Source organism: Apis dorsata, unplaced genomic scaffold (genome assembly GCF_000469605.1).
Source record: "Apis dorsata unplaced genomic scaffold, Apis dorsata 1.3 scaffold_217, whole genome shotgun sequence".
NCBI lineage: Eukaryota > Metazoa > Arthropoda > Insecta > Hymenoptera > Apidae > Apis > Apis dorsata.
In genome coordinates, this window is record NW_006263500.1 from 315,300 (window position 1) to 334,677 (window position 19,378).

At 28.8% G+C, this 19,378-nt stretch overlaps 6 protein-coding genes and 3 long non-coding RNA genes across 16 annotated transcripts in view; 6 read left to right on the forward strand and 3 right to left on the reverse strand.

Moving 5' to 3' along the window:
• LOC102681420 (odorant receptor 30a-like) overlaps positions 1–515 on the forward strand; it is a 2,122-nt gene extending 1,607 nt beyond the window's left edge. Inside the window, exons 3-5 of the mRNA XM_031510257.1 lie at positions 1–103; positions 182–337; positions 420–515. The exon at positions 1–103 is cut by the window's left edge and continues 9 nt beyond it. Coding sequence (XP_031366117.1) covers positions 1–103; positions 182–337; positions 420–473 — 313 coding nt within the window. The 3' untranslated portion in view covers positions 474–515. The remainder of the gene's footprint in view (positions 104–181; positions 338–419) is intronic.
• The window catches only part of LOC116185561, a 12,686-nt gene extending 3,897 nt beyond the window's left edge, over positions 1–8,789 (reverse strand). For 3 of the 4 annotated variants that reach the window (XR_004150405.1, XR_004150408.1, XR_004150407.1), the window contains exons 1-6: positions 8,593–8,789; positions 8,049–8,257; positions 3,925–4,051; positions 1,294–1,433; positions 711–1,085; positions 267–452 (exon numbers count right to left, since the gene is read on the reverse strand). This is a non-coding gene — a long non-coding RNA (uncharacterized LOC116185561). Of the gene's footprint in view, positions 1–31; positions 453–710; positions 1,086–1,293; positions 1,434–3,924; positions 4,052–8,048; positions 8,258–8,592 lie in introns of all 4 variants that reach the window. The other variant, XR_004150406.1, reaches the window with a different exon arrangement.
• Positions 1,192–3,033, forward strand: LOC102672804 (odorant receptor 4-like). Its single transcript, XM_031510252.1, has 5 exons — positions 1,192–2,017; positions 2,109–2,208; positions 2,292–2,402; positions 2,463–2,618; positions 2,692–3,033. Exons 1-5 carry the CDS (start codon positions 1,245–1,247, stop codon positions 2,740–2,742), a joined length of 1,191 nt encoding a protein of 396 aa, XP_031366112.1. The 5' UTR covers positions 1,192–1,244; the 3' UTR covers positions 2,743–3,033.
• On the forward strand, positions 4,916–6,927 carry LOC102672657. Of its 2 annotated transcripts, XM_006615149.2 has the most exons (5): positions 5,273–6,045; positions 6,141–6,240; positions 6,307–6,417; positions 6,481–6,636; positions 6,724–6,927. In XM_006615149.2, the coding sequence occupies exons 1-5, from the start codon at positions 5,273–5,275 to the stop codon at positions 6,772–6,774; spliced, it is 1,191 nt and encodes a 396-aa protein (XP_006615212.1). In that variant the 3' UTR covers positions 6,775–6,927. The 2 variants fall into 2 exon arrangements, with proteins under 2 accessions (XP_031366111.1, XP_006615212.1); XM_031510251.1 differs by lacking the exon at positions 6,307–6,417 and having other exon boundaries at positions 4,916–6,045; positions 6,724–6,848.
• On the forward strand, positions 8,075–9,679 carry LOC102672937 (odorant receptor 4-like). 2 transcript variants are annotated; one of them, XM_031510236.1, is made up of 5 exons: positions 8,075–8,841; positions 8,923–9,022; positions 9,121–9,231; positions 9,295–9,450; positions 9,516–9,679. In XM_031510236.1, the coding sequence occupies exons 1-5, from the start codon at positions 8,075–8,077 to the stop codon at positions 9,564–9,566; spliced, it is 1,185 nt and encodes a 394-aa protein (XP_031366096.1). In that variant the 3' UTR covers positions 9,567–9,679. The 2 variants fall into 2 exon arrangements, with proteins under 2 accessions (XP_031366096.1, XP_031366094.1); XM_031510234.1 differs by having other exon boundaries at positions 9,121–9,450.
• A 324-nt stretch (positions 9,680–10,003) lies between these two features.
• On the reverse strand, positions 10,004–12,304 carry LOC116185562. Of its 3 annotated transcripts, XR_004150410.1 has the most exons (5): positions 12,161–12,304; positions 11,907–12,088; positions 10,941–11,777; positions 10,689–10,842; positions 10,004–10,148 (listed from the first exon to the last, which is right to left on the reverse strand). It is a non-coding gene; the product is annotated as an uncharacterized LOC116185562 (long non-coding RNA). The 3 variants fall into 3 exon arrangements; XR_004150411.1 differs by having other exon boundaries at positions 10,689–11,777; positions 11,911–12,088; XR_004150409.1 differs by having other exon boundaries at positions 10,689–11,777.
• A 699-nt stretch (positions 12,305–13,003) lies between these two features.
• On the reverse strand, positions 13,004–16,575 carry LOC116185563. Its single transcript, XR_004150412.1, has 4 exons — positions 16,427–16,575; positions 16,226–16,339; positions 13,915–14,068; positions 13,004–13,434 (listed from the first exon to the last, which is right to left on the reverse strand). It is a non-coding gene; the product is annotated as an uncharacterized LOC116185563 (long non-coding RNA).
• Positions 13,874–15,574, forward strand: LOC102672394 (odorant receptor 85b-like). The gene is made up of 5 exons (XM_006615147.1): positions 13,874–14,646; positions 14,750–14,849; positions 14,918–15,028; positions 15,114–15,269; positions 15,344–15,574. The coding sequence occupies exons 1-5, from the start codon at positions 13,874–13,876 to the stop codon at positions 15,392–15,394; spliced, it is 1,191 nt and encodes a 396-aa protein (XP_006615210.1). The 3' UTR covers positions 15,395–15,574.
• A 1,152-nt stretch (positions 16,576–17,727) lies between the features above and the next one.
• Positions 17,728–19,378, forward strand: LOC102672253 (odorant receptor 4-like). The gene is made up of 5 exons (XM_006615146.1): positions 17,728–18,519; positions 18,601–18,700; positions 18,758–18,868; positions 18,954–19,109; positions 19,195–19,378. Exons 1-5 carry the CDS (start codon positions 17,750–17,752, stop codon positions 19,243–19,245), a joined length of 1,188 nt encoding a protein of 395 aa, XP_006615209.1. The 5' UTR covers positions 17,728–17,749; the 3' UTR covers positions 19,246–19,378.

Consider the following 19,378-nt stretch of genomic DNA (forward strand, 5'->3'; position numbering starts at 1 on the left):
AGATCATAAAACATTCAGCATGGTAACATACTTTGTTTTAGTGACGTCAATGTTCGTAAATGTTTTCATATTATCATTCATTGGTGATCGTCTCAAACAAGAGGTATATTTTTTTATATAATTTTTTTATTTCGTATATTAAATTGTACTTTTTTAATAAGTCATTTTATGAATCAAAAAGAGTGAAAGAATAGGACAAACATCATATTTTCTACCATGGTACGATTTTCCGACAGAAGTAGCGAAAAATATAAGGATAATCATACTTAGAGCTAGTCGACCATCAAGCCTGTCTGGCGCCAAGATGTTAGATCTTTCGCTTCGAGTATTTTGTGATGTAAATTCCAATGTATTTTTCTCATTACGTTATTTTCAACGTATTGTTGTAAAAATTCTTGAAAACGAAAAAATTATTGTAGGTTTTTAAAACTTCAGCAGCATATCTAAATTTTCTGCGAACAATGACAGTATAAAAATCAATGATAGGAAAAGAAAAATTTTCCAAATGTTTTTTTTTTCAAAAAAGATGATAAATAAATAAAACTTAAGTAAGTATTAACATAGGATACATAATATAATTGTAATAAATTTTAATTACTTTGAATGATGAGAAATAAGAAAATGTTTTAAGAATGCTAATAAATGTTTTTAGCTTATAACATTTTTTTATTGCATTTTCCTATTTTATTGAATCATAATTAGGAACATACCTATGTGTCTTGTCGTAAATTTCTTTTTTAAAATTATTTTATAATTTATAATTATTCACTGGAAACTTTATCTTTGGAAACTTTAATGATATAAAAATAACAAATGTTCTCTGCAATATAATCAAAGAAATATCACAACTCAAATATTATTAAATCTCACGATTGTTCAACACTTCATAAATAATTAAGTCTCTTATATATAATCGTACAAATATTACAATCAATGTTATATTTTTTCAAAAAATATTTTCAAATAATAAAACAGATGTATATCATCTATGACCAGTAAACACAGGAACTAATCTGGATTGTGCATGCAAGGTATAAGTTCATAATTTGCCATCGTTTTGCGCATCTGCTGATTCTTACATGAACCTAGACATATAATTCTAACATTGTTGAAATAACTGCCATTTCCATTCCATGCTAAATTCTATATTATATATTTTATAAACGCACGCGCAATGTAAAGAATGCAGTTATATCGCAGACATACAGTAATGTTCACGAACTCTTAAGTCTTGGGAGAAAATAATGGAAACAAAACACGCGGAAAAAGATCTGAAGCAAGCGTTCTACGCACAACTGTTCCTGAAGATAATTGGTGCTTGGCCAATCGCTATCGAATCTTCTTTGAGTTTGAAAATACAAAAATGGTTTATAATTTCTTTCTCCTTTTTCTTGCAAATATGTATCATAGCTCCGTGCATTTTGGACGTGCTCCTGAAAGAGAAGAATGGAAGCAGAAGGATAAATCTGTTCATGCTGCTCATCAACACTTTAATTCAGATGTTCAAATACGTGGTTACACTGAACAAAGCGAACGAATTAAGGATAGCTATACACGAAATAAAAAAAGATTGGTTGACCGCCACGCCCGAAGATCGATTTGTCTTTGTCACGAATTCGAAGATTGGTCAACGAATGATGATAATAATGGCTGTCATTATGTATACCACTGGTGTCGGTTATCGAATGGTTCTTCCACTTTTGAAAGGGAAAATTATTCTACCGAATAATGTTACCATAAGACTACTCCCCTGTCCAACTTATTTTACTTTTTTTAACGAATTAGTTAGTCCATACTACGAGATGATCTTTATGCTGCAACTTCTGGCTAGATTTTTCATTTATACAGTTTTCAATGGCACGGCCGGGATTTCCTTGATGCTCTCTCTTCATATGTGTAGTTTACTGAAGATTTTAACGAGGAAAATAGTCGATCTTACGAATGGATCGGTTATCAGCGAAAAAATTATGCAGCAAAGGATCGTGGATATCATTGAATATCAAACAAGAATCAAAAGGTAGACAAAAATTTGGAATCTAACATCGGCTGATTGAAAAATGATAAATGTCAAATGTAATATACATCGTGTTTTCATCACTCTCTTTCAGATTTTTGAGTAACACAGAAATGATCACGCAATATTTTTGTTTTTATGATATCGGTTGTAGCACATGTCTTATATGTTTCATAGGATACAGTATTATTGTGGTTTGTATATAGCGAACAAAGATGAAAAAGATAAAGAAAAATTGGAATATTTTTACGACAAACCAGTATCTTTTTTATTTCAGGAATGGGAAAATCGTAATATTACTAATATAGTGATTTATTTTTCGGGATTAGTGACTTGCACTCTTATGATATATATAATCTGTTATATCGGTCAACTTCTCCTTGACGAAGTATAAATTGCATTATGGTTATTTATTTTAACTCGAATTTGTCTTGAATATTCTTTTCAGAGCAATAATTTAGCACAAACATGCACTACTTTAAACTGGTATCGTTTTCCAAAAAAGAAGGCCCGGTATTTGATATTGATAATTATTATGTCCAATTACCCTATAAAATTGACGGCGGCTAAAGTGGTAGACGTATCTTTAACTACCTTCACCGATGTAAGTACGAAGAAAATTATTATATAAATTTTTATTTTCAAATTTCGTATATTTTGCGAAATATATTTTCTAGGTGATGAAGGCGGCAGTGGGTTATTTAAATATATTACGAGAAATTATTTAATGTTATTGTTAACTTTCGTTACCACTTTTGAAATATTATATGTTTTGAGATATAAAAATATTTTTGATCACGCATAAAAAACAATGTTTTTGTTCGATCATATTTTTTTCAGATATATTTAAATTATTATTACAAATTATATAAATCTATTAATCTTGCTTTGTATTAGATATTTTAAAAGCAGTAATTATAGTATTTTGTTTTTTCTTATATAAAGTTCTTTATAATTTTTTATATATTCACTGTAATCCTTTGAAACATGAAAATAAAATGTTTTCTGAAATATCATCAAATAAATATTACGATATCACAATTGAATTATTATCACTTAAATCTTCTTATTAATAATATGATACAAATAATATCACAACTAATGTTATTCTTTTCAAAAAAATTGTACGTAAAAGAAATCTACCTGTGACTAGAGAACACGAAAAACTAACCTAGCTTGCGCATGCAAGAGAGAATTCATAGTTTTCTGCGCATCTGTTGATTCCTACATAAACCTAAACGTATAATTCTTAATATTGTATTCGTAACATTATTGAAATAACTGCTATTCCATGCTAAATTCTAATAAATATTATATATTTTATATTATATTGTATTATATATATTTTTTAAATAGTATTAATAATATTAATATTTTATAAGTAATAAAATTATTATATATTTTTTAAACGCATGCGCAATGTAACTATTGCTTGTTTTATCACAAACGTGCAGTAATATAATTATTTTTCTCAAATAATTATTTTTTCTCTTGTTATTATCATGAATAATTTATATTTATTTCTATTGCGAAATCGAACCACATACATGAGATGATATCTGCACAAATTTTCAGACTTTTGATCATTAAATCATAAATCGAAAGGAAATCCGATTTTGCTTGATAGAAATAAAGATATGGAAAAAAAAATTAATTGGTTATGAATATTAGTAATGAATATTGCAATTAATATCGGCCGATTCTTACATATTTAAGTCTTGGTTACATCGACACTTTGCCATGTCATATTATTTTATTTCTGATAGAAAAGGATTGTCAAAGAAAACACTCAGATCATCACTTATTTGATTATGTTTTCTTCATTATTGAGGATTCGCCGATTACGAGATGATTTTCGTTTTGTAAATATTCATCACCAGTATTATTTTGTCAGGAATTGTGAGACTTACAGGTTGATTGCTTCTATAATGATGCACTGCTGCGATTCGAGGTTATATCAATAGAAAGATCGAGATGCTTTGCAAGTGGGAAAATCGGGATTTGCATGATCATGTTATTGATATCATTCAATCTCATCTGAAAGCAATCAAGTAAAAATATTACATAAATATAACATTTGATCAAAAAACATAACATTATATAATACTAATTTGTTTTTCATTAATTTTATGTAATAATATTTTTTTTTATAGAAGTATTTTTACTATATGTTAGTATTAGTATTTCTACTATACGTTATACTCTATAAGTTAGGGTTACTTTTTGAATTATATACATATAAAGATATTTTGAATTGGAAAATCAGTGAGCATCATATATACTTAGTTATATTATTATAATTTTCTTTTTGCTATGTTATAGCAAAAAATATTATTAAATCAAAAAGAAAAATGAGATAAGAAATAAACAAATAAATCTATAAATGTTTTTAAAAATGGAAAGATTTCAAATCATTGAATAATATTTTGTTTCAATCATGTGAATTTCATCAATATATTTTCATAATTATTAGTGATCAATATATTGTAATGAAAATTCTTAAAAAAAGGAAAAAGTTATTAAGATTTACAAAACTTTACTAGCATATCTAAATTTTTTGCAAATAATAGTATAATAAGAATGAAAGATTCCAAATGTTTTAAAAAAAAATTATAAATAAATAAAGTGATTAAATAATAAAATAGCATATGTGATATCATTCTTGTACTATTATTTTGAACACAGAGAAGTAAAAAAATGTTTTGAGAACGATAATAAAAGTGTTTGATTTATGTCAGTCTTTCATTATTATCGCTATTTACTTGTTTTATTGAAACAAATATGAAACATATATGTTTTATCATAACACTATTTAATTCCCTATAATTATTTACTATAATCTTTTGAAATTTTGACAATATAAAAATAGTTTTTTGAAATATGATGGAACAAATATTACGATTTTGATTATTATCATTTAAGTTTTCTTATTAATATTATGATACAAATAATATTACAACCAATTTATTCTTTTTCAAAAAAATTTGCACGTAAAAGAAATCTATACTATCTATGACCAGAAAACATGAGAAACTAACCTGAATTGCGCATGCAAGGTATAAGTTTATAATTTGAAGCGTTTTCTGCGCATCTGCTGATTCCTACATGAATCCAAACATATAATTCTGTCACATCGTTGAAATAACTGCTATTCCATGCTAAATTCTATAATATATATTTTATAAACGCACGCGCAATGTAGCAGCTACCGTTTTATCACAGTAATATTTTCGAACTTTTAACCATTGAAAGGAAATAATGGAAACAAAACACACGAAAAAAGATCTGAAGCAAGCCTTCTACGCGCAGTCGTTTTTAAAGATAGTCGGTGTTTGGCCAATTCCCATCGAATCCCCTTTGAGTTTGAAGATACGAAATTGGTTCATAACTTTCTTCTCCCTTTTCTTGCAAATATGTATCGTGGGTCCGTGCATTTTGGTCGTGCTCCTAAAAGAGAAGAATGGAAAAAGAAAGATAAATCTATTCAAATTGCTCACCAACACTTTGAATCAATTATTCAAATATGTGATCACATTAAACAGAGCGAACGAATTAGCGATAGCCATGGACGAGATAAAAAACGATTGGTTGACCGCCACATCGGAGGATCGGTGGATTTTCGCGGCAAATTCAAAAATCGGTCAAAGAGTGATGTTGATAGTAGCTGTCACCGTATATAGCAGCGGTCTCGGTTATCGAATGCTTCTTCCACTTTTGAAAGGGAAAATTGTCCTGCCGAATAACGTTACCATAAGACTGCTGCCCTGTCCAACTTACTTTACCTTTTTTAACGAATTAGTTAGTCCATACTACGAGATGATCTTCATGCTGCAATTATTGGCTGGATTTTTCAGTTATACAGTTCTCAATGGCACTGTTGGGATTTCCTTGATGCTCTCTCTTCATATGTGTAGTTTATTGAAGATTTTAACGAGGAAAATGGCCGATCTCACAAATGGATCGATTACTAGCGAGAATATTATGCAGGAAAAGATTGTGGATATTGTGGAATATCAAACGAAAATCAAAAGGTAAGTGAATTGAAATTGAAATATAGCATTGGCTGAAAAATAAAAAGTATGTAGTATACCTGCATCGTGTTTTTTTTTTCTTTTTTTTTTTTCAGATTTTTGGGTAACGCAGAACTGATCACCGAATATTTTTGTTTTTACGATATTGGCTGTAACATGTGTCTTATGTGTTTCATAGGATATAGTGCTATTCTGGTAGAGAATAAAGTTGAGAATATAAAAGGGAAATAGAATATTTTTATGATAGTTGCTTCATTTCAGGAATGGGAAAACCATAATATCGCCGCTATAGTGGTCCACTTTATGCTGTTAGGGACTTGCATTTTTATTATATATATAGTTTGTTATATCGGTCAACTTCTTCTCGACGAAGTATAAATTACATTATTATCGTTATTTATTTTAACATAAATTTGTCTTGAACATTCTTTTCAGAGCAATAATTTAGCACAAACGTGCATCACGTTAAGCTGGTACCATTTTCCGACAAGAAAGGCCCGATGTTTGATATTGATGATTATTATGTCCAATTACCCTGTAAAACTAACGGCGGCTAAAGTGGTGGATGTATCTTTAACCACCTTCACTGATGTAAGTATGAAGAAAATTATTATATAAATTTTTATCTTCAAATTTTATACATCTTGCGAAATATATTTTTTTGAAATATATTTTCAGGTCATGAAGGCGGCAATGGGTTATTTAAATATGTTACGAGAAGTTATTTAATGTTACCACTTAAATTTATGAAATGAAATAATATGTTTCGATATATATAGAAATATTCTTGATCACAACACTTAGAAAAAACATAAAAATGTTTCCTCAATCACACTTTTTTCACATATATCACAAATTATTATTGCAAACTGATCTTATTTTGTACTAAATATTTTAAAAATAGTAATTACAATATTTTAATATTATTATCTCCTTATATAATTTTTCATAATCATAGTCTAATTATATTTTTTTTTGTACATGCATATAATTTATTGTAGCAATCTCTTTTCAAATATATTTAGTACATATATGTAAAAAAAGGATCAACAAATTATATTTGTTACAAAATATATTTATGTGATACATTGCAATTGAAAATAATCCTGAACACATGTTCTCAAATACATTTCCACTCTTTTTCACATTGTAAAATTGTACAAAATATTTTGAAATTGTTTTTACCATTATTTCCATTCCATTCATGTTGATGTCATCGTTCAATTTCAATTATATTTGAAAATAATCAAGTATAAATATTATATGATGTTTCATTAAAAAGATATAACACTATATTTATAAACGATATATAGAATAATATAGTTTATTCATTATCTATTTGTTAATTTTAAGAAAAAAACATTTTATAATAATATATTGTTTTTATACATGAATTTTCATTCTTTGAGTCTGCTGTTAGTGTCTTTTTTTTTTTATAATTTGGATCTTGATCATACTATGCCACTATGATTGATTATGACTGATTTATAGTTGCATATTTTTATTTCATAAAAAATCAATTCTAAATACTGCTTTATAATTATTCAATAAATCTTGAGAATATGAGAATATGAGAAACTTTGAGAATATGAAAATAAAATGTTTTCTAGAATATCATCGAACAAATATCATAATTATTATAATCACAATTGAATTACTATCAAATACGATGGTAAATACTTAAGTCTCTCTTAATAAACACTTATTTTTTTAACTACAACAAGTATATCATATTTCTTTATGTAAAATTGCTCGTGAAAGAGATCTACTATCTATGATCAAAAAACCTGGAAATCTAATCTGTACTGCGCATGCAAGGTATAAGTATCATAATTTGAATCGTTTTCTGCGCATCTGCCGATTCCTACATGAATCTAAATATATGATTCTACAACATTATTGAAATAACTGTTATTCCTCGCTAAATTCGACATTATATATTTTATAAACGCACGCGCAATGTAAAGGATGCAGTTTTATCGCAGACATACAGTAATGTTCACGAACTTTCAACCATTGGAAAGAAATAATGGAAACGAAATACGTGGAAAAAGATTTGAAGCAAGCGTTCTACGCGCAACCGTTTTTGAAGATAATCGGTGCTTGGCCAATTGAATTTTCTTTAAGCTCGAAGATACGAAAATGGTTTATAATTTTTTTCTCCATTTCCTTGCAAATGTGTATCGTGATTCCGTGTATCTTGGTCATGTTCCTAAAAGAGAAGAATGGAAGAAGAAAAATAAATCTGTTAATGCTGCTCACCAATACTTTGAATCAAGTGTTCAAGTATGTGATCACGCTAAATAGAGCGAACGAATTGAGGATAGCTATACACGAAATAAAAAAAGATTGGTTGACCGCCACACCTGAAGATCGATTTGTCTTTGTCGCGAATTCGAGGATCGGTCAACGAATAATGCTGATAATAGTTGTCACCATGTATAGCAGTGGTCTCGGTTATCGAATGCTTCTTCCACTTTTAAAAGGGAAAATTATTCTACCGAATAATGTTACCATAAGACTACTCCCCTGTCCAACTTACTTTACTTTTTTTAACGAATTAGTTAGTCCATACTACGAGATGATCTTCATGCTGCAACTTCTGGCTGGATTTTTCATTTATACAGTTCTCAGTAGCACCGTCGGAATTTCCTTGATGCTTTCTCTCCACATGTGTAGTTTGTTGAAGATTTTAAGGAGAAAAATGATCGATCTCGCGGATGGATCGATTACCAGCGAGAATATTATGCAGGAGAAGATTGTGGATATCGTGGAATATCAAACGAAGATCAAAAGGTAAACGAGAAATTGGAATGTCTACCTGAAAATGAGAAATATATCAAATATAGATTATGTTGTGCTTCATCTCTTTTTCAGATTTTTGGATAATACAGAATTGATCACGCAATATTTTTGTTTTTACGAAATCAGCTGTAACACTTGCCTTATATGTTTCATAGGATATTGCATTATTCTGGTACGAGTAGGAAATGAAATTGAAAATATCGAAGATATAAAGATATAAAAAAAATATCGAAGATATATTTTTATAATAAAACCAGTGTCTATTTTCAGGAATGGGAAAACCATAATATCATTGCTATAGTGGTGCATTTTATGCTGTTAGGGACCTGTATTTTTGTTACATATATAGTCTGTTATATTGGTCAACTACTCCTCGACGAAGTAGTACAAACTGCATTATTGTCGCGTATTATTATTTATTTTAACATGAATTTATATTTTCAGAGCAATAATTTAGCGCGAACATGCATCACGTTAAACTGGTATCATTTTCCAACAAAAAAAGCCCGATGTTTGATATTGATAATAATTATGTCTAATTATCCTGTAAAACTGACAGCGGCCAAAGTGGTAGACGTATCTTTAACCACCTTCACTGATGTAAGTATGAAAAAAGTTAATTTTCATCTTCAAATTTCATATATTCTACGAAATATATTTTTTAGGTCATGAAGGCGGCAATGGGTTATTTAAATATGTTACGGGAAGTTACCTAATCCCTTCGTTAAAATTATCCATAAAAATTCGTAAAATAGAGTACGATTAGAGACATAGAAATATTCTCGGTAGCAATACTTAGAATTGACATAAAAATATTTTCTCGATCACATATTTTCACATATTTAAATTATTATTAATTAACTAATTAAATATTCTATTATGTATTAGATATTTTAAAAGTAGTAATTATAATATTTTGTATTCTTTTACGTAAAATTTTAATAATCATAATATAATTCTACTTTGCATACATGACATTTAGCAAATTACTTACCTACTTATGACAATTTACATAAGTATCTGTACATATATTAACAAATTATTTGTTACAAAATGATATGCATGACACACTCTAGAATACTTGACTGATAGCAATTTTAAGTGTTTATCCTCAAATATACATATTCATTCTTCTGTAAGGTTAAATTTTAAAATCTTTTTCATTGTATTTTTCTTCAATTTTAAGAATTTCAATAATTGATCCATAATTATGAAAAAAACTCATCCTCCAAAATACTGGCTTTTTCCACATCTGCACGCTACGATCATAACCATCTTATGAAGTTCGCAAAACTTTTCTGGAAAATTACAAAAAATTACAAAAGTATTATTTTACTGTAATTTCGAATAATATATAATATAATAGAAGCATATAAATATTAAATTTTTTTTACAAATTTATTAGTATATAAAATATTATTTCAAATATTTTAAAACATTTAATTATATTTTTAAATTATTCTAAAAAAAATTATTCACATATCTGTTGAAAAGATGAACACTATAAAAAACCATCAATTGCTATAATGAAACTTTTCAGCCGTTCAGGAAGTTCAACGTTCAATTCAAAGTATACGTAAACGTACAATTTCAACCAATTTTCTCATCATTTCGTAAAAATTCAAACAATCCGCTATTCAACAATCCCCTCAGTTTCAATAACATCGATTCATTTTTAAATTTGCATACATGTTTAACATTTCATGTACGCAAGCGCAATGAAGTTTCCTCGCAAAGAAGCAATATCGCCGTATGCAACAAAATCAGTCACAAATAAAGTTTTCATCCGATTGAAAAATGGTCCAAATCAGAAACGCGAAAGAAGGCATAAGGCACACCTTTTGCTTCGCATATCCGCTCTCAAGAATGCTTGGCTATTGGCCATTGAACGTCCCCTCTTCCGCGTTTTCTAAAATTTTAAATTCCTTTACAATTTTTTTCTCATACTTGCTGCCATTGGTAGTCTTGATTCCAGGCCTTCTGTATGTATTTCTGAAAGAAAGAAATGGAAGGAAAAAAGTCAAAATGCTGATGCCACATATCAACAGTATAGCACAAATGACTAAATATACGATTATATTACGACGAACGAAGGAACTTAGCAAATTATTGGACGAGATAAAGAAGGATTGGTCGACAGCCACGCAGGAGAATCGACGAATTTTCAGCTCGAGGGCGTCCATCGAACACAAGCTGACGATGATAGTAGCGATCACTATATACGGTGGAGGTTTCTTGTACAGGGCGATTCTTCCACTTTCGAAAGGTAGAATCGTTTTATCGAACAACGTGACTATAAGATTGTTACCTTGTCCGGGTTACTTTGGTTCCTTGAACGAACAAGTTACCCCGAACTACGAGATAATCTTTACGCTGCAAGTTCTCGGCGGATTTGTCACTCACACAGCTGTATGCGGCATCAAAAGTGCTTGCTTGATGGTGTGCATGCATATGTGCGGTTTGTTAAGAATCTTGACGAACAAGTTAATGGATCTTACGAATGACAATGATGAACGAGTTGTACAGAAGAAGATCGTGCATATCGTTGAGTATCAGACGAGAATCAAAGAGTGAGTTTCGAAAAGGAATACAAAAATTTACGGGTAATTGTAGAATAGAATCATTGTGATCGAAATTATTTCAGATTTTTGAATCACGTTGATCAATTCGTACCCTATGTTTATCTTATCGAAATTTTTGTTGGAGTACTGATTACGTGCATACTTGGTTACTGCATAATCGTGGTACGAATAAAAGATTCCATGCATTATATCGAAAGTGATAATTTCAGTAACATTGTCTTTTAGGAATGGGAAGACAGCGATGCCATGGCTATAATAGCTTACGTTGCCTTGCAAACAACTTGCGTCTTTGGCACCTTCTCGATATGTTATGTCGGTCAACTTCTGGTCGACGAAGTAAACTATCTACTATTATTCCTGAAAAAAAAAATATATACAAAATATTAATTTGTTAGTATATTTATCAGAAATTTTATGTTTAATAGAGCGAGAGTGTTAGACAAGCGTGCAACACATTGAAATGGTATCGATTACCTACAAAGAAAGCTCGCAGCTTGATACTGTTGATCATTATGTCCAATTATCCAATAAAAGTCACTGCAGGAAGACTTGTGGACGTATCCTTAGTCACTTTTACTAGTGTAAGTATCAAAACGTAGATTTGTGTTCTTACTTTTTGCACATACTGCTACTTATTTTTTAGATCATTAAGAGTGCTGTGGGATATATGAATATATTGCAACAAGTTACTTAAGATCTTATATTTATGAGAAAAATATAAAATTTACCATACGATTGTAATTATCTAAAAATGAAATATTGAACTATGTATAATAAGTTGTACTTTTCTATTAAATGTTATATACTTTATTATCCCAACGTGTGATAAATTTTTGTATTTGTCTTGCATTTGCCATAATGAAACAAATATAAATATACCATATATATAAAAAATTAAAAAAACATTATCATTTGTAAAAAATTAATCTAGAATTTATAAATATTAAATTCTTTCACAATTATAATCGCATATAACATATTTTTCCAAATATTTTACAATTTTTATCAAAAGTTTTAACTTTGATTTTAAAAAATTATTATAATAAATATTATTTTAAATAAAAAAAATGAAATTTATGAAAAAATATTAAAGTCCGTTTATGGAACTTCTTAAGATGGAATTCATGCAGTGCAAGATACAAATTAATTTCAATTTTTTATACTAAAAAAAATTTAATATAATATATAGATAAAGAAAAATTACTTGTTTGAAGAAATCTGTGAATTTTCTACAGAGACAAACATCGATCACAGTAGAATAATATAGATATAATGAGTACTATGTATAGTTTTGATATCGCTGATCGAATGATTTTTCCTTTCTTCAAGGTAGAATTCTTCTACTGAATAACACAATTATAAGGTAGCTACATATTCTGATTGCTACGTGATTTTTAAAAAACAACATCGAATTATTTTTACAAATTTTCGTTGGATTTCTCAATTACTCTCTGCATTATTTATTTTTATTGAAATGAATTTAATATTGAATATTCTTTTCACAGTAATAATTTAGCACAAACATCATGTTAAACTGGTATTATTTTTTGACAAAAAAGGCCCAATATTTAATACTGAAGGATACAGAGATATTTTTTCTTCGTATTTTAGAAATAACTCTATTAAAACAATATCATTGATATCATATGATATTCTTTATCACATTTTACATTGCTTATGATGCTCTGTACTGCCGTCAATAGTATCAAATAATATTTGTTACAAAATGAAATACATGATATAGTACTTGATTGAAGATAATATTACACATGTTCTCAAGTACAGTACATATTCATTATGATATGAAATCGTATAGAGAATTTTAAAATCGTTTATACATTATTTTTCTTCTAATGTAGAAATTATGAAAATTCTCCTTTTATGTAGAATTTCAATAATTGGCCCATAATTATAGAAAACTTCTCCCCCATGAATATTTTCATATTTGCTCTTCACAATGGTCATCATTCATTCTATCGATTATAAACTTCGCAAAACTTTTCTGGAAAATTACAAAAAATTACAAAAATATTATCGAATAATGGTAAATATGAATATTGAATTTTTTCACAATTATTACGTACATAAAATATTCAATTCGATATTTTAAAATTATCACAATAAAAAAATGTTCGTTTATCCATTGAAAAGATGAGATACTACGAAAAAAATGTTATTACAACGAAACTTTTTATTCGTAGAGGAAGTTGAGCGTACAATTCAAGCGAAAACGTGTAATTTCAACCAATTTTCTTGTCATTTCGTAAAAATTCAAACCGATATATTCAACAATCCCTTAGTTTCAATAACAGCGATTCATTTCTAAATTTACGCATACGTATTTAATATTTCATGTACGCAAGCGCAATGAAGTTTCCTCAAAGAAGCAATTGCCGTATGCAACATGGTCAGTCACGAATAAGCTTTCATCCGACTGAAAAATGGTTCGAATCAGAAACGCGAAAGAAGGCATAAACCATACCCTTTGGTTTGCATATCCTCTCTCGAAAATAGTCGGTTGCTGGCCACTGAACATCCCATCTTCCACGTTCTCCAAAATTTGTAATTCCTTTATAATTTTTATCTCGTACTTGCTGTCATTGATAGTCTTGGTCCCAGGCCTTCTGTATCTATTTCTGAAAGAGAAAAACGGGAGGAGGAAGATCAAAATGATGATGCCACTTATGAGCACTATCGCACAAATGACTAAATATACGATATTATTGCGACGAATGAAGGAATTTAGCAAATTATTGGACGAGATAAAGAAGGATTGGTCGACAGCCACGCAAGAGAATCGACAAATTTTTAGCGCGAGGGCGTCCATAGAGCACAAACTGACGACGGTAATAGCTATCACTATATACGGAGGAGGTTTCTTTTACAGAATGATTCTTCCACTTTCGAAAGGTAGAATCGTTTTATCGAACAATGTAACTATAAGATTGTTACCCTGTCCGGGTTACTTTGGCTCCTTGAACGTTCAAATTACCCCGAATTACGAGATAATCTTCACGCTGCAAATTCTCGGCGGATTTATCATTTACACAGCTCTGTGCGGCGTGAAGAGTTCTTGTTTGATGCTTTGTATGCACATGTGCGGTTTGTTGAGGATCTTGACGAACAAGGTGATGGAACTTACGAGTGACAAGGACGAAAAAGTCGTGCAAGAGAAGATCGTGTACATTGTTCAATATCAGACAAGGATCAAAGAGTGAGTATCTCCATTTTTTTGAAAAAAGGGAGTATAAAGATGCGTGGTGAATCGTATGAATAAGAAAGAATTACATGCAACATAATCCAAATTTTGATTTCAGATTTTACAATTACGTTGATCAATTCGTACCCTACGTTTATTTTATCGAAATGATTGTCGGTGTATCAATTACGTGTGTACTTGGTTATTGCATAATCGTGGTACGAACGAAAGATTCGATTCATTATATCGAAAGTGATGGTAATTTCAGTAACATATTGTCTTTTAGGAATGGGAAGATAGCGATGCCATGGCTATAATTGCTTATATCGTCCTGCAAGTAACTTGCGTCTTTGGCACGTTCTCGATATGCTACGCCGGTCAACTTCTAGTCGATGAAGTAAATCATCTAATGTGTTATTGAATTGGGCAAAAATATATTTAATATTCGTTTGGATATTTATCAGAAATTTTGTTTTTAATAGAGCGAGAATGTTAGACAGGCGTGCAAAACATTGAAGTGGTATCGATTACCTACAAAGAAAGCTCGCAGCTTGATATTATTGATCATTATGTCGAATTATCCGTTAAAAGTCACGGCAGGAAGAATTATGGATGTATCCTTAGTCACGTTTACTAGCGTAAGTATCGAAATATTAGACTTTTACTTTTATATATATATATATGTATATATATATTGCTGCTTATTTTTTAGATCATTAAGAGTGCAGTAGGATACATGAATATACTACAACAAGTTACTTAAGATTTTACATTCATTGGAAAACTCTTTTAATCTACCGCAGTAATCAAAGATGATCCTGAACTATGTATAAAGCACTTGTTCACTTTCTTATCGAATCAAAATTTGAATAATTGAACCGCAATTACGAGAAATTTTGTATAATTTGTTCCTGTGTTGTACTCTTATATATGTTTATCATAATGAAAATAATCGCATTTATCCATTGTAAACTAATATCCATCGATACGATATTTTACAAGATTATAAACCATTATCATTGTGACTTATGCATTAGAATTTATGAATATTAAATTCTCTTAAATATCGTAATTGCATATAAAGTATTTTTATAAATATTTTATAACTTTTATCGAATAAGTTTGATTTTAAAAAATTCAAAACAAATATTACCGCAATATCGAATAGATGAAAAAATATCAAAGTGCTATTACAATGAAATATCTTTATAAGATATAATTTATAAAACAAATTTATATGTCATTGTATCAGATTTTCACTTCTTCACGAGAAACATCAATTACAGAATGGCGATAAAAACATTGTTATGTATGACAATATGTATGTGTAATGTAATGACAATTATCGAATCATTCTTTCATTTTCAAAAGACAATTTTTCTTTATAATGTAACTATATTGCAAATTGAACCATGTTTTTTATGTTTGTTATACATGCTATATATTTTTTAACAATTTATACGAAATTTTTTACGATACAAATTTTTGATGGATTTTTCAATTTTATCACTCTGTGCAATACTACAGACTTAATAGAATGCTTTGCAGTATAGTTTGTTGATGATTCTACATAAATAGGATGAATGAATCTTACCAATCAAATGAAACAAAGATAATTGAATCCACAAAGCTCATGAATATTGTTGAACATCAGAAGATTAAAAGGTGAGTAGAAATTTGATATATATGTTATATATGGATATTTTATCTGAAAAGAGATTATATTTATAGATTAGAGATTATTATATTAATGGAATGCATGATGATTGAAATATGATTTCAACTTTTAATTCACATTTTATTTTTATTTTCACAAGAATACATGTATGCATTTTTTGGACATATTTTTATATTTCAATATTCTTCATTCACACACTTTAGTTGAATATTCCTGAAAACGTAATTACAAGATAGTTATATTATATAACATTAATTATATTTTAAGAAAAAATAATAATCACAGTTTTAGTAATTTTTTTTTATTAGAATTCTCTCTTTTTTTGTATATTTTATGCGTTACATTAGTCAATTTCATGAAATATGATTAAAGATATAAAAATATTATATTTTTATCACATTTTTTACTTATTAAATTATTAATTTCATTTTATCTATTAAATTGTTTTTATTTTATATTAAATATTTTTTTAAATTATAATATTTAGTTGCCTTTTATATAAAATAATTTTAATTTTTCCCCCATTTCTAATTTATTTATATTTATCTATATTTCGATATTTTATTTATTTTTATTTATACGATATTGTCTTTATTCGGAAAGAGATATACCTGTTCTTCTGCGTGTCTCGGAAACAACTTTATTAAAATGATATTATCAATACTAATATTGAATAGAACTATCATTTTTTTTTATCGCATTTCACGATGCTTCACTAGCTATCAATGTTTCTAACAGTATTAATAAATTATATTTATTAAATTGATGAACAAGATATATAGTAGTTGAAAATAATATGCACAAGTTTTCAAGCACATATATAAGCTATAAAATCATACTGATAGATTTGAAATCATTTTTATATTATTTTCTATTTTACGTAAAATTTCAATAATTGACCATAATTATGTAGAAAACTTATCCCCCATGAATAGTGGGCCCTTTCATATCTACTTACTACAGCGGTAATCATAAATCCCATCAACTATAAACTTCGCAAAGGTTTTCTAGAAAATTACAAAAATATTATCATAATTTCGAATTATAATAGAAATGATAAAATAAATGCAAAATTTTTATAATTATTAAGTACATAAAATATTTTTTCAAATATTTTACAATACTTGATTAAATGTTTTAAAATTATTATAAAAATATCGTTCATTTATTCAATGAAAATATGAATACTACAAAAATCACTATTATTGCAACGAAATAGCAGAGGAAGTTTACCGTACAATTCAAGCATAATCCATACATATAATTTCAATCAATTTTATTATACTTTCGTAAAAATAAAATTGTTTCAATAACAGCGATTTATTTCTCAATTTGCAAACGTATTTAACATTTCATGTACGCAAGCGCAATGATGTTCTTCAAAGGGCGATATTACCGTATACAACATGGTCAGTCACGAACAAGCTTTCATCCAGAAAAATGGTCCAAATTAGAAACGCGAAAGAAGGGTTAAAGCATACCTTTTGGTTTGCATATCCGTTCTCGAGAATGCTCGGTCACTGGCCACTGAGCGTTTCTTCTTCCGCGTTTTCCAAAATTTTAAATTTCTTCATAATTTTTATCTCTTATTTATTACAAATGATAGTCGTGATCCCAAGCCTTCTATACGTATTTCTGAAAGAGAAAAACCCAAAGAAGAAGATTAAATTACTGATGCCACATCTCAACAGTATCGTGCAAATGATTAAGTACACGATTTTATTACGACAAATGAAGCAAATTGGCAAATTATTGGACGAGATAAGGAAGGATTGGTCGATAGCCACGGAGGAGAATCGACAAATTTTCAGCTCGACGGCGTCCATTGAGCATAAGCTGACATCAATAATTGCGATCACTGTATACAGTGGAGGTTTTTTTTACAGAATGATTCTTCCATTTTCGAAAGGCAAAATCGTTTCGAACAATATGACTATAAGATTGTTACCTTGTCCGGGTTATTTTGGTTCCTTGGACGAGCAAGTTAGCCCGAACTACGAGATAATCTTCATCCTGCAAGTTCTTGGCGGATTCGTCATTTATACAGCTGTATGCAGCACCAAGAGTATTTGTTTGATGCTGTGCATGCATATGTGCGGTTTGTTAAGGATCTTGACGAACAAAGTGATGGAACTGACGAATAACAATGATGAACGAGTTGTGCAGGAGAAGATCGTATACATCGTGGAGTATCAGATGAGGATCAAAGAGTGAGTATCGAAAAAAAAAGAAAGATGTATAGTTAATTGAATTAGAAAGTGTAATTCGATCTACGGAAGTCTTCATTTCAGATTTTTGAATCAACTTGATCAATTTGTACCCGCTATTTATCTTATCGAAGTTTTTATCCAAGTACTAATTATGTGTATAATTGGTTACTGTATAATCATGGTACGTTATATTGAAAATAATATAAATTTCAGTAACATATTGTTAGTTGTATTTTAGGAATGGGAAGACAGTAATGGTATGGGTATAATTACTTATGTTATCGTCCAAATAACTTGCTTAATTGGCACCTTTTCGGTATGCTATGTCGGTCAACTTCTACTTGATGAAGTAAATTATCTGTTGCTCATGGATAAAAATATAATATCAAACATTAGTTTGATGGGATATTTAACAAAAGTTTTACCTGTAATAGAGCGAGAATATTAGGCAGGCATATATTACATTGAAGTGGTATCAATTGCCTGTAAGAAAGTCGCGCAGCTTGTTATTATTGATCATTATGTCAAATTATCCAATAAAAGTCACGGCAGGAAAAATTATAGATTTATCTTTAGTCACCTTTATTAATGTACGTATGAAAACATTAGACTCACACACATTTTTTGCACATTTTTTGCACATTTATTTGCATTTATTTTCACTTATTTTTATAGATCATTAAAGCTGCAGTGAGTTACATGAATATGTTACAACAAATTACTTAAGATCTTACGTTTTTTGAAGGACTCATGAAATCTATTACACAATTCATGTAATTGCTCAAAAATCAATTATATACTCAGCACATTTATTTTTTTATTAAATTAAAATTTAAATAATTGGATCGTAATTAGAGAA

Bases quoted from the DNA above. Each gene is read 5' to 3' on its own strand.
- LOC102672804 (XM_031510252.1), top strand. From the start codon at position 1,245: ATGGAAACAAAACACGCGGAAAAAGATCTGAAGCAAGCGTTCTACGCA. The intron at 2,209-2,291 runs GTTTGTATATAG...TTTTTATTTCAG, and splicing joins TAGGATACAGTATTATTGTG to GAATGGGAAAATCGTAATAT. The intron at 2,619-2,691 runs GTAAGTACGAAG...TATATTTTCTAG, and splicing joins CTTTAACTACCTTCACCGAT to GTGATGAAGGCGGCAGTGGG.
- LOC102672657 (XM_006615149.2), top strand. From the start codon at position 5,273: ATGGAAACAAAACACACGAAAAAAGATCTGAAGCAAGCCTTCTACGCG. The intron at 6,418-6,480 runs GTATAAATTACA...CATTCTTTTCAG, and splicing joins GTCAACTTCTTCTCGACGAA to AGCAATAATTTAGCACAAAC. The intron at 6,637-6,723 runs GTAAGTATGAAG...ATATATTTTCAG, and splicing joins CTTTAACCACCTTCACTGAT to GTCATGAAGGCGGCAATGGG.
- LOC102672937 (XM_031510234.1), top strand. From the start codon at position 8,075: ATGGAAACGAAATACGTGGAAAAAGATTTGAAGCAAGCGTTCTACGCG. The intron at 8,842-8,922 runs GTAAACGAGAAA...TCTCTTTTTCAG, and splicing joins TATCAAACGAAGATCAAAAG to ATTTTTGGATAATACAGAAT. The intron at 9,023-9,120 runs GTACGAGTAGGA...GTCTATTTTCAG, and splicing joins TAGGATATTGCATTATTCTG to GAATGGGAAAACCATAATAT.
- LOC102672394 (XM_006615147.1), top strand. From the start codon at position 13,874: ATGGTTCGAATCAGAAACGCGAAAGAAGGCATAAACCATACCCTTTGG. The intron at 14,647-14,749 runs GTGAGTATCTCC...TTTTGATTTCAG, and splicing joins TATCAGACAAGGATCAAAGA to ATTTTACAATTACGTTGATC. The intron at 15,270-15,343 runs GTAAGTATCGAA...CTTATTTTTTAG, and splicing joins CCTTAGTCACGTTTACTAGC to ATCATTAAGAGTGCAGTAGG.
- LOC102672253 (XM_006615146.1), top strand. From the start codon at position 17,750: ATGGTCCAAATTAGAAACGCGAAAGAAGGGTTAAAGCATACCTTTTGG. The intron at 18,869-18,953 runs GTAAATTATCTG...TACCTGTAATAG, and splicing joins GTCAACTTCTACTTGATGAA to AGCGAGAATATTAGGCAGGC. The intron at 19,110-19,194 runs GTACGTATGAAA...TTATTTTTATAG, and splicing joins CTTTAGTCACCTTTATTAAT to ATCATTAAAGCTGCAGTGAG.